Source organism: Oncorhynchus clarkii, chromosome 18 (genome assembly GCF_045791955.1).
Source record: "Oncorhynchus clarkii lewisi isolate Uvic-CL-2024 chromosome 18, UVic_Ocla_1.0, whole genome shotgun sequence".
Classification (NCBI taxonomy): Eukaryota; Metazoa; Chordata; class Actinopteri; order Salmoniformes; family Salmonidae; genus Oncorhynchus; species Oncorhynchus clarkii.
Window position 1 is genome coordinate 14460750 of NC_092164.1, and position 11103 is coordinate 14471852.

Sequence of the window (11103 nt, forward strand, 5' to 3'; positions counted from 1 at the left end):
TACACGCTGTATTGAGATTGTACACGCTGGCAGATGCCGCCGCTGCTTTATTAAACTGGCTACTACACTCGTTTGATGTGTAATGCATAAGATAATCAGATCATAAAATAAAACAAACCACCTTGGCAAGTAGGACTAATGGTGCCGTTGTTTCGTTTTCTTTGAAATGTTCTCTCAGTCCAGTAGCACCTGGGAAACTGTCTTTTGAAGTTTAAAACAAACTCAATTACACCCAAACCCCACTGAACTCAAGTTCAGCCAATCACCCACTGTCACCTCAATCAGCAGTGCTGGTGCACCCTGGGGACTCCAGAATTCCAGTTTGATGCCAAGCTGTTCTGAATGACTGATGTAAGAACTTATCTAATTAATTCTGCCATGTTGCCAACCAATTAGCTTGGTGCAGTAACTTCCAACATAGATCCAGCTAATAATATCTACAAAATGTAGATCAGGGTGACTGTCAGTGACTGACCTAACAAGAGGAAAACTACTGATGCACAACCACAGTTCTAAATTGCACCTTGTGTATTCCACTATTATAACTCCCAACAGTAAATTGAGCCCCTGACTTGAGTCCCCACCCAAAATGATATAATATATATTTGTCTACAAAAGGGGGACCACGGGCTGCCAGTTTCCCAACCCGGATGTAGATTGTATGTGGTTCCTGTTTGGAAAGAGATTGGCAGGCATTCGAAATCAACAGATTCTGGTTCTATTGTTTGAAAACAGACTCTTCCCAAAGTAACTACACTGAAGAAAAATATAAATGCAACATGTAAAGTGTTGGTCCCATGTTTCATGAGCTTAAATAAAAGATCCCAGACATTTTCATATACGTACAAAAATATTTCTCAAAAATGGGTTTACATCTGTTAGTGAGCATTTCACCTTTGCCAAGATAATCCAGCCACCTGCCAGGTGTGGCATATCAAGAAGCTGATTAAACAGCATGATCATTACACAGGTGTACCTTGTGTTGGGGACAATACAAGGCCACTCTAAAAAGTGGTTTTGTCACGCGTCACAGAAGTCTAAAGTTTGAGGGAGCATGCAATTGGCATGCTGACTGCAGAATGTCCACCAGAGCAGTTGCCAGAGAATAGAATGTTAATTTCTCTACCATAAGCTGCCTTCAACGTTGTTTTAGAAAAATTTGGCAGAACATCCAACCGGCCTCACAACCGCAGACCATGTGTATGGCGTCATGTGGGCGAGCGGGTTTGCTGATGTCAACGTTGTGAATAGAGTGCCCCATGGTGGCAGTGGTATGGTATGGGCAGGCATAAGCTACAGACAACAAACACAATTGCATTTTAAATCGACAGCAATTTGAATGCACAGAAACAACGTAATGAGATCTCGAGGCCCATTTCAAAAGTATCTGTGAGCAACAGATGCATATCTGTATTCCCAGTCATGTGAAATCCATAGATTAGGGCCTAATTTATTTAAATCGACAGATTTCCTCATATGAACTCAGTAAAATCTTTTAAATTGTTGCATGTTGCGTTTATATTTTTTCAGTATACATTAAGAGTTAAGCATTTGAAGGACTGAAGTAATACCCCTTCCTGCTGTGTGTCATTTTCTCGTTAAAGAACATGTTGGAGGATCCATTTTCTATGGTTGTGCAATACATAATGTTAGTATAATGGTATATTCCCTTGAGGGTGGTTTCTCTTCAGAGCCAACAACAGGACATGGGACAGACAGAGAAAAATCAGACTAATTAGAAAGTCAATTTTAATACAGAATTGCTCTGACTATACACAGATGAGTGCTATTTACAATCATGTGGAATATGAAATTAAAATTTGGTTACACGAGTGGTAGGACAACACTAAAGACAGTAAGGGCACACAACTTGATAAAACAAAGGCTAGGGTGGCCATAAAAATGACAAGATAAGGCATCCTAACCAGTCTCGCCTCTGGCCAGATTAATGGGTGTCATTCTGAAGTCTGGATGGGTGACTTTACAATCCTGTTTCAGCTGGTATTTACTCAGAAACTACATGGTGACAAGCTGCACTTATTTTAAAGAATTCAGTACAATTGGTAACGTGTATTGGTAATTGATAATAGCACAAAAAACAACTACTTGAATGTGTTATTTCTAAGTACTCACCAGGGAGGTAGTGGACTATGAAAGTGATCATAACCCCTTACATTCACTGGAGAACATCTACACAGAACAAAAATAGAAATGCAACATGTAAAATATTGGCCCCATGTTTCATAAGCTGAAAGAAAAGATCCCAGAAATGTTCCATATACACAAAAAGCTTATTTCTTTCATATTGTGTGCATACATTTCTCCATAGCCAAGATAATCTATCCACCTGACAGGTGTGGCATATCAAGAAGCTGATTAAACAGCATGATCATTACACAGGTGCACCTTGTGCTGGGGACAATAAAAGGTCACTAAAATGTTCAAGTTTCATCACAACACAATGTCACAGATGTCTCAAGTTTGAAGGAGTTTGCAATTGGCAGGCTGATTGCAGGAAGGTCCATCAGAGCTGTTGCCAGATAATAGAATGTTCATTTCTTTAACATAAGCTGCCTCCAACGTTATTTTAGAGAATTGGGCAGAATGTCCAACCGGCCTCACAACCTCAGACCATGTGTATGGCGGTTTGCTGATGTCAACATTGTGAACACAGTGCCCCATGGTGGCAGTGGGGTTATGGTATGGGCAGGCATAAGCCACAAACACAACTGCATTTTATCGATGGCAATTTGAATGCACAGGAGCACCGTAATGAGATGCCGAGGCCCATTTCTATTAAAATATCTATAACTAACAGACGCATATCTGTATTCCCAGTCATGTGAAATCCATAGATTAGGACCTAATTTATTTATTTCAATTGACAGATTTCCTCATATCAACTAACTGTAAAATCTTTGAGATTGTTGCATTAATATTTCTGTTCAGTATATACTACTTCACAACCGTTAAGGACGAGGGGGGCTGATTGGAGACTTCAATCTAAACTTTCTTCTATTCTCCAGAACCTGCTTGCCACAGAGGAATTATTTGCCAACTTTCCCCATTGTTCCCTGTATAAAGTGAATGTAAAACTATGATGGGGACTCATTCTTCAGTCTTCCATTCAGTCTTCCATTTTGACATTTATAACAGCATACCACTTAGAATTGGGCATTATTTGGTCATGCTAGTGTTGAAATAAAGCATTGATTTGGGCAAATTTCAGTACAACTATTACTCTGGTCTGGGATTGCCATTATGAGGACCCGTCTCCACTCTGTCGGATGTCTGCCACACTCTCAGGCACCCTCGCTGTCATGCCTTCCAGGGACCTGGTCAGGCAGATCTGGCAACCCAGGCGGGACCTGGCAGAAAGAGAGGGGGGGGGGGGGGGGGATTACGACAAACATATTTAAAAATGTCATAAAGCTATGACCTAACCAAAATGGATCCACTTGAAATAATTGGATAATTGAAGTTGGAGAGTGAGGAGGTAATCTTATTCAAGATTTGTGGGGGTAACGTTTGGGACAACAGAAGTGAAGTGGGCCAGTGTCACAAGGGGTTCAGTCAACACTCAGCTAATATGATTAGTGAGGTCGTGACTGTCACCCTTCTCCTCTTGCTCTGCCTAAACCAGCAACAGCAACACAGAACTCAAATCCCCTTCCGATTGGTTGGAAATCAGGCTAGCAACAGTACAAGGCAAGCGTGTGCCACTGTGTGTTTATCCCTCTGTTCTTGTTCCTCACAATGATTACCTCCTAATCTCATTATAAAGCAATGCTGAACAGCATAACAGCATTGTTATGCTGAACAGCATAACACTCTGGTTACACTGGTGGCAGTGTGTGTGTGTGTGTGTGTGTCATTTCACTTGTGCGTCCAATCAATGGGCCTCCAATTCGTGTGTGTGTGTGTGTGTGTGTCTTACGTGTCTGTGAGTCCATAGGCCAGGTCCAGCATATCCATCTCCTCGTCAGTAATGGGGCCCAGTTTATTATACACATCTTCCTCAAAGATCAGGTGACAGGTAGAACAGGCCAGTGTCCCCTCACATGCACCTGCCAGACAGACAGAGAAATACACAGAGAGACAGACAGAGAGATCAAAACATCCCATAGAGTGAGAGAGCAGGCGAAACCTACAATAAACAACCGTATTAATTCACAACCACATTAACGTAACCCAACGCACCGAACCCATCAAAATCGAGGTCCTGGTCGATAATGACATCTAGGAGAGAGTCTCCAGGAGAGCCTTTGACAGAGATCTTCTCTCCATCTCGATTGGTGAAGTGGACCGTCACCTTATTGTCAGCTCTGCACAGGAACAGACACAAGGGTGCAGAAACAGACAGTAGCTGTGGTCATGCTGGGGATTGGGAATACATTGGATTAACATAACACTTTACAGATGCTCAAGGACTTTGCATTGTATGTGGGAAATGGGGAACTCCCATAGACTAACACCCTCTCAGGACTTCAGTTGCGAATGTACAGGCTGTTTTTGAAGGTGTATTGGTTTCGGGTTTCTGCACACAGATCCAATGGCTTTAGCTTTGACATCTATACCAGGAAGTGTTGAACAATATTTCTACAGTCGTTTCATACTCTACAGTGAGTAACTAGTCCCACAAGCAATCCAGCAATGTCCTAGTCCAACAACGGTTTAGAGATCCTGAACAAAGCCCTGGTTTGATGGCGCTTATCTGCCAGAATGATCAGTCAGTTGTACCTAGCTGTACAATGGTGACAGTTTGCAAATGAATTGATTTCCACATGATTTTCAAATGATGAGATGTACATAAGGTTACAGGCAGTGTGTCATGGTTAATACATTGATTAAATAGAACGGTGTGTTACTAAGGAAGTAGGTGGCAAGACAGATGCTTAACCTTTGCTCATCATTTTCAACCAGAAGTGGTTATGGAGTGACTGACTGACCTTTTCGTCACACTGCTGCAAGTTTGGAAGTTATGATTAAACACACACGTCTAAGAAATGATAACTACCTATTTGGTTCGATCAAATGCATCGAGTACTGACACAATGATTACGCAACAAGCCTTTCTGCTGAAGTTAGCCTTCAGTTATTGGCGTATTTTATGCGATACTAACAAGTTTGTTAACGTTAGCATTCTTCCTAACATGAACTAGTTAAGGTAACCAATATGACTAACTAGCAACTATCCTAACAAAGTGTGGATACCTTTATAGCCAGCAAATTAAGTACGTTTGGGGAAATGATAGATGACACGATTCCTTACCTAAGAGGTTGTGTGTTGGTGCTAAAATCCCTTACACGAATACAGGCCATTCGTTGACCGGCCAATGATAAATTCCCCGAAGTTGTGTTTGTTGCTGAAATAAGTGCTTCTGCTCGTCGTAGAGAATTTTCTCGGAACGAAACATGAAATAGTCTTCTTGCCGATGTCATCAGAGCCATTGCTTGGAGATGACGTTCAAAATCTAGCTTAAACGGCGGGGAAGAGTCCGATTTCGCTTTGTATGAGACCGCTATACAGTACTGACAAAACAAGCTAACTTCATGCTAAAATGGCTATATCTAGCCCTTTGCGTAACCAGCAGACACCGCTGCTCACGTTTATTGCATAACATCTTAGCTACTGCTATATGGAGGCCATACTGCTACACGATCACTTTGGAAATAAAACCTGAAATATATCTAATTCGTTTCAATTAAATAAGCTTAGCCTCTGGACTATTTCAAAGGCAAAGCGCAAGGTTTTACTTTTTTATTTAAAGATCTCAAAATAACTTCCTGGAACAAATTCTGACATGCACTCTCACGTGACCTTACGTGACCAATCACAATCATTTTCTTGGGGTCTTTTTCGGAGCAGTGAATAGTTTTCATGTATTCAAATGTATTATATAATGTATTCCATAATGTATCCACATGTTAGCGCATGGTGCATGATGATTTTGAAAACTAGTTTTAAGTTGTCTACTGTGGTCTTGAAAAGTACTCTTATCCTCAATATCTGTATATGAGCTGAAAGGGAAATTATTACTCAAAACTCATTATGGGAAGAATGAACTACCACAAGTCTCCTTTTCCTTTTTTTTATGGGATTGCTGCTGTTTCCCAATGTTCTTGAACTTGGGATTCCATTTGAACTGTTTGCGTTAATATCAGAGAGTATACGCCCCTTATCATCTTTATTGCTGCTGCTGAATACTTATTGACCAGTGAGTCTTTCCTTTCCTCAAATCACTTTCTGAGTCTCCAGACCTCCACCTGTTCACCATACAGGTAAGTGAAATACAACTACGCACACTCAATACACACACACAAAGATACACAGACTGAGCGTCGGCTAAATGGTATATAGACAGTATATATATTATTTATAAAAGGAAAACGTATTTGACACAGACACACACAGTCAATGTAGGCTAGCTGCTCACGTACTTAGAACCCAATGTTAAATAGACACTAAGGTCGAAACAGTATCGAAGTGAAGGGAGAGGCTAAGGCACTGGTAAACTGGACAGGAACTGAGCACTTGGACTAAAAGGTAAGAGAGACAGCGAGACTTTTAGATTGAGAACAGTCACAGAGCACTAGCACAGATGGATTCACCCTACAACCTTCAGGTGAGATTACCTGTCTGAGTCATACATTTTTTATCTTCTTTGCTTCTTGTTTTGTTCACAGGATGTTGACGTTTACGTTGTTGCTGCTGGCTTTGTCAAGTAAGAATCTGAAAGTTTTGAATGTTTCTTTTTTTTTTTGACAGACGAGATTCCTCAAATTGAGAATAACTGAAATATTACAGTATAGGCTGCTTACGCAAAATGACTACATTTCACTATATCAATGGACTGTAACGTTGGACTTATTCTTGACATTGATTTTGCTCTTGTGAACTTTGTTACAATAAATTCTTATCATTATAGACTATTTTTCTGGCACAGTGGTTAATAATTGTACCAATAGGGCAGCGCTTCATTCTCTATGCATGTTCTTATCTGATCAAAATAGATAACAAGGTCAAAGTTCAAGGGCAGTGTGTTTGTGGGCTGGCATGCATGCATGTAGGGTGTGTGTGCCTGTGTGCATGTGTGTATGTGCATCAGTATGTTAATTTTTGCAAGTGTGTGTATGTATGAATCTGACCATGCCTCCCCCACCTTTGCTCTAGATGATAATATTTACTGATTGTATGTTGTGTCCCCCCAGGTTTACATGCTGTCCCACTGAGGGATCATGTAGTGGCATCCCCTAGAGGTAGGCTTCAGGATCGCAAGGTCCTGGTTCTGCCCCGGAGCGTCCCAGTGGAGGAGCGCAGACAGGGAACAGAGCCCTCCAGACGCTTCCTCATGGACCTGAACACCGGCCTCGTCAAGGAACATATCAACGAGATGGACAGGAGAGTGGCACAAGGTACAGGGCATTGAAATGTTATTTTTTACATTTTGGGTTTTATATATTGTCTTTCTCCCCTGGACTCAGTAAGCACAGGTTTTCTAGCAGTCCTACAGACATTAGCTTTGTAAGCTAAGGCTTGCTGAAAACAGTGTAACTGATATGGGTGAAAACAGTGTTGAAGATATGGGTGAAAACAGTGTAACTGATATGGGTGAAAACAGTGTTAAAGATATGGGTGAAAACGGTGTTAAAGATATGGGTGAAAACGGTGTTAAAGATATGGGTGAAAACAGTGTAACTGATATGGGTGAAAACAGTGTAACTGATATGGATGAAAACAGTGTAACAGATATTGTGTCTGTATATTTCTCTCTCTCTCTCCAGTGTACGTTCCTCCCTCTGTGGATGAGTTCAGACAGGGAACCGAGAACTCCCAGAAGACTCTGGTGGACATCAGGAGCGGACGCATCATCAAACCTGTCGGAGAGATGGAGAGAAGCATGATAATGACTCCTCAGGGTGAGAGAGTGTGTGTATTTGTAATAGAGAGAGAATATACTAAAATGTTCTTGAGCACTTAACCCATGTATTTCCTATCCAGAGCCTATGGAGGTCCCAGTCCCAGTCCAGAGGAGAGTGGGAGGATGGGTGAGGGCTGATGTTTTGCCCTGGAGCGTCCCAGTGGAGGAGCGCAGACAGGGAACAGAGCCCTCCAGACGCTTCCTCATGGACCTGAACACCGGCCTCGTCAAGGAACACATCAGTGAGATGGACAGGAGAGTGGCACCAGGTACAGGGCTTTGAAATGTTACATTATCCAGAAATTTTATTTATTTTTTAGACTTGGGGTTTTATATATTGTCTTTCTCCCCTGCTCCTCTCCAGTGTACACTCCTTCCTCTGTGGATGAGTACAGACAGGGGACCAAGAACTCCCAGAAGACTCTAGTGGACATCAGGAGCGGACGCATCACCAGGCCTGTTGGAGAGATGGAGAGAAGCATGAAACAGATACTTCAGGATGAGAGTGACAGATTCCAAAGTACAACAGATGTTTTTATTTTTGCTATACACTAAATATATATATATATATATAGATATATATATAGAGATATTCGTATCCATATCTAAAAGCCTGTCCACTTGAATTGCTTATTCAGTGGCCCTCTCCTTCTCACTGTAGATGTGAGGCTGGTTGAGGCTGAGGTCCAGAGCATCCCAGTAGAGGAACGTAGACAGGGAACAGAGCCCTCCAGACGCTTCATCATGGACCTGAACACCGGCCTAGTCAAGGAACACGTCAGTGAGATGGACAGAAGAGTGGCACCAGGTACAGGGCTTTGAAATGTTACATTTTTCTGAAATTGTAATCTCTAAAAAAGGAAATAACTATTGGAAGAAGTATTTAGGGTTATTTACACTGTGTGTACAAAACATTAAGAACACCTTCCTAATATTGAGTTGCACCCCCCCTTTTGTCCTCAGTACAGCCTCAATTCGTTGGGACATGGACTCTACAAGGTGTTAAAAGCATCCCACAGGGATCCTGGCCAATGTTGACTCCAATGCTTCCCACAGTTGTGTCAAGTTGGCTGGATTTCCTTTGGGTGGTGGACCATTGTTGATACACACAGGAAACTGTTGAGCGTGAAAAACCCAGCAGCATTGCAGTTCTTGACATAAACTGGTGCGCCTGGCACATACTACCATACCCAGTTCAAAGGCACTTAAATATTTTGCCGTGCCCATTCACACTCTGAATGGCACACATGCACAACCCATGTCTAAATTGTCTCAAGACTTAAAAATCCGTCTTTAACCCGTCTCCTCCTCTTCATCTAAGCTGATTGAAGTGGATTTAACAAAGGGCATCAAAAAGGGATCATAGATTTCACCTGGATTCATCTGGTCAGTTTATTTCATGGTAAGGTGTTCATAATGTTTTGTACACTCAGGCTAAATTCTATTTCTCTCTCTCCAGTGTACACTCCTTCCTCTGTGGATGAGTTCAGACAGGGAACAGAGAACTCCCAGAAAACTCTGATGGACATTAGGAGCGGACGCATCATCAGGCCTGTTGGAGAGATGGAGAGAAGCATGAAACTGACACCTCAGGGTGAGAGTGTTTTTGTGTACAGTATGTGTGTGTACAGTTTGTGTGTGTTTGTGTACTGAGGGAGTATGCTTGCTCTCCTTCTCCCTGTAGATGACAGGCTGGTGAGTGCTAAGGCTGAGACTCACTCAGAGAAAGAGTGTGTTGGTGAGGTCATCGATGGCCACTGCTATCAGTTCAACCCCACACTAATGACCTTCAGTGAGGCAAAGGTGAAATATACACCTAGTCAGTCATATTCACGTTTCTCTGAAACAAACAGCTCTCCTAATATTTGTGTGTGTGTGTGTGCGTCCAGTCCTCCTGCAGCATTCTCTCCCCTCACGGACACCTGGCCTCCGTAACCAACGGCGACCTGCACTCCCGCCTGGTCTCCATGGTGATCAGGGCCACCAAGAGTCCTGTCCTCACCTGGCTGGGTGGAGTCGTGAAGGTCAGTATTCCATCACCCCCTCACTCTTGTTCAATCAGAATGTCTAATAGTAACCAAGCCATTTTCCAAGAGTTTTAATGGTGTGTATGTGTGTGTGTGTGTGTGTGTTGTGACCCCTGCAGGATAAGCAGTCAGAGTGGACCGATGGGTCCCCCTGGGGCTACAGTGATTGGATGCCCGGTCACCCAGACACACAGACAGACAAGCAGGCTTGTCTGGAGATGTTCAGAATTGGTGAGACTTATACATTTTAAAAAGTATTTGATATCTATATTGACAACCTTTGAAGTATTAACAACATAATATTTTCTAAGTCACCGTGCTATCAATAACAGGTTATATTGTGAAATGCTATCTTTGAGACTGTTGATAAATAAGGCTATAAATCATCTATAAGTCTGGGAAGGACCCAGATGAACTTGGTTTTGGTTATGAGAGCATGTTGTATTATAAGATGTATGTTCTTTCATGACCATAACATTCTGATACTGTTTTAATCAACAGGTCTATTACACACAATCAAAGTTAGATCCTTAAAATTTGATTATATGGTATATGAGTGGTCCATTTAACAACATTGTCATTTGTTCCCTCTCCCAGATGAGAGCTGGTGGACAGCAGTGGACTGTGAACTGAAGAGAGCTTCCATCTGCTCCTTCCCCATGGCAGCATAAGAGGCCTGCACTAACTGTAGAATTAGAATAAGTAGAATGGACATTACAATTCACTATGAAAGGGACTTGTCACTTGATGGCAAGTTGCAACATGAAGTGTTCTATTGAAGTGTTCTATTCTGTCACCATCTTGAGTGACTTAAATAACACATGGATTTTTAAAAAATATATCCATTCTACACATTCTGTTTCCATGCAGTAATCATGTGAACCATAAAACATCTGCATCCTGTTTGTATTAAGTAGTATGTCCTCCCTTCTTAAAATAAAAACTGAGCATTTTACATGGTGTGTCTCTTGTGTTCATTGAAATTAAAACAGCTGGAGATGTGTTCTGCCTGAAGCTGTTTCAATGATGCTTCAGCAACAGGTCCAAAGTCTTCCCCTACTCCAACTGTCTGAATAGTGTTTGAATAGTATATACTGTATAATGAAATTAACTGGAACCAATTGATCCAAGCCGTATAATCCAGGTTTATGAAT

The 11103-nt window shown here is 41.8% G+C and overlaps 2 protein-coding genes across 5 annotated transcripts; one reads left to right on the top strand and one right to left on the bottom strand.

The window, feature by feature from the left end:
* Positions 1–30: 30 nt before the first annotated feature.
* Positions 31–6893, bottom strand: LOC139373043 (adrenodoxin, mitochondrial-like). 3 transcript variants are annotated; one of them, XM_071113059.1, is made up of 5 exons: positions 5273–5550; positions 4201–4325; positions 3938–4067; positions 3242–3368; positions 2147–2190 (listed from the first exon to the last, which is right to left on the bottom strand). In XM_071113059.1, exons 1-4 carry the CDS (start codon positions 5449–5451, stop codon positions 3260–3262), a joined length of 543 nt encoding a protein of 180 aa, XP_070969160.1. In that variant the 5' UTR covers positions 5452–5550; the 3' UTR covers positions 2147–2190; positions 3242–3259. The 3 variants fall into 3 exon arrangements, with proteins under 3 accessions (XP_070969161.1, XP_070969162.1, XP_070969160.1); XM_071113060.1 differs by having other exon boundaries at positions 31–3368; positions 5273–5801; XM_071113061.1 differs by lacking the exon at positions 5273–5550 and adding an exon at positions 6637–6893 and having other exon boundaries at positions 1721–3368.
* On the top strand, positions 5854–10904 carry LOC139373042 (uncharacterized). Of its 2 annotated transcripts, none has more exons than XM_071113056.1 (12): positions 5854–6282; positions 6688–6725; positions 7213–7416; positions 7786–7920; positions 8003–8191; positions 8287–8442; positions 8584–8730; positions 9382–9516; positions 9607–9725; positions 9812–9946; positions 10069–10180; positions 10547–10904. In XM_071113056.1, exons 2-12 carry the CDS (start codon positions 6689–6691, stop codon positions 10618–10620), a joined length of 1443 nt encoding a protein of 480 aa, XP_070969157.1. In that variant the 5' UTR covers positions 5854–6282; position 6688; the 3' UTR covers positions 10621–10904. The 2 variants fall into 2 exon arrangements, with proteins under 2 accessions (XP_070969157.1, XP_070969158.1); XM_071113057.1 differs by having other exon boundaries at positions 6277–6547.
* The last annotated feature ends 199 nt before the right edge of the window (positions 10905–11103 follow it).

Coding starts and splice junctions, on each gene's coding strand:
- LOC139373042 (XM_071113056.1), top strand. CDS start 6,689: ATGTTGACGTTTACGTTGTTGCTGCTGGCTTTGTCAA. Junction 9,947..10,068: donor GGCTGGGTGGAGTCGTGAAG/GTCAGTATTCCA, acceptor TGACCCCTGCAG/GATAAGCAGTCAGAGTGGAC. Junction 10,181..10,546: donor TCTGGAGATGTTCAGAATTG/GTGAGACTTATA, acceptor TCCCTCTCCCAG/ATGAGAGCTGGTGGACAGCA.
- LOC139373043 (XM_071113060.1), bottom strand. CDS start 5,451: ATGGCTCTGATGACATCGGCAAGAAGACTATTTCATGTTTCGTTCCGA. Junction 4,326..5,272: donor ACCAACACACAACCTCTTAG/GTAAGGAATCGT, acceptor GTTCCTGTGCAG/AGCTGACAATAAGGTGACGG. Junction 4,068..4,200: donor CCTCGATTTTGATGGGTTCG/GTGCGTTGGGTT, acceptor TCTGTCTGGCAG/GTGCATGTGAGGGGACACTG.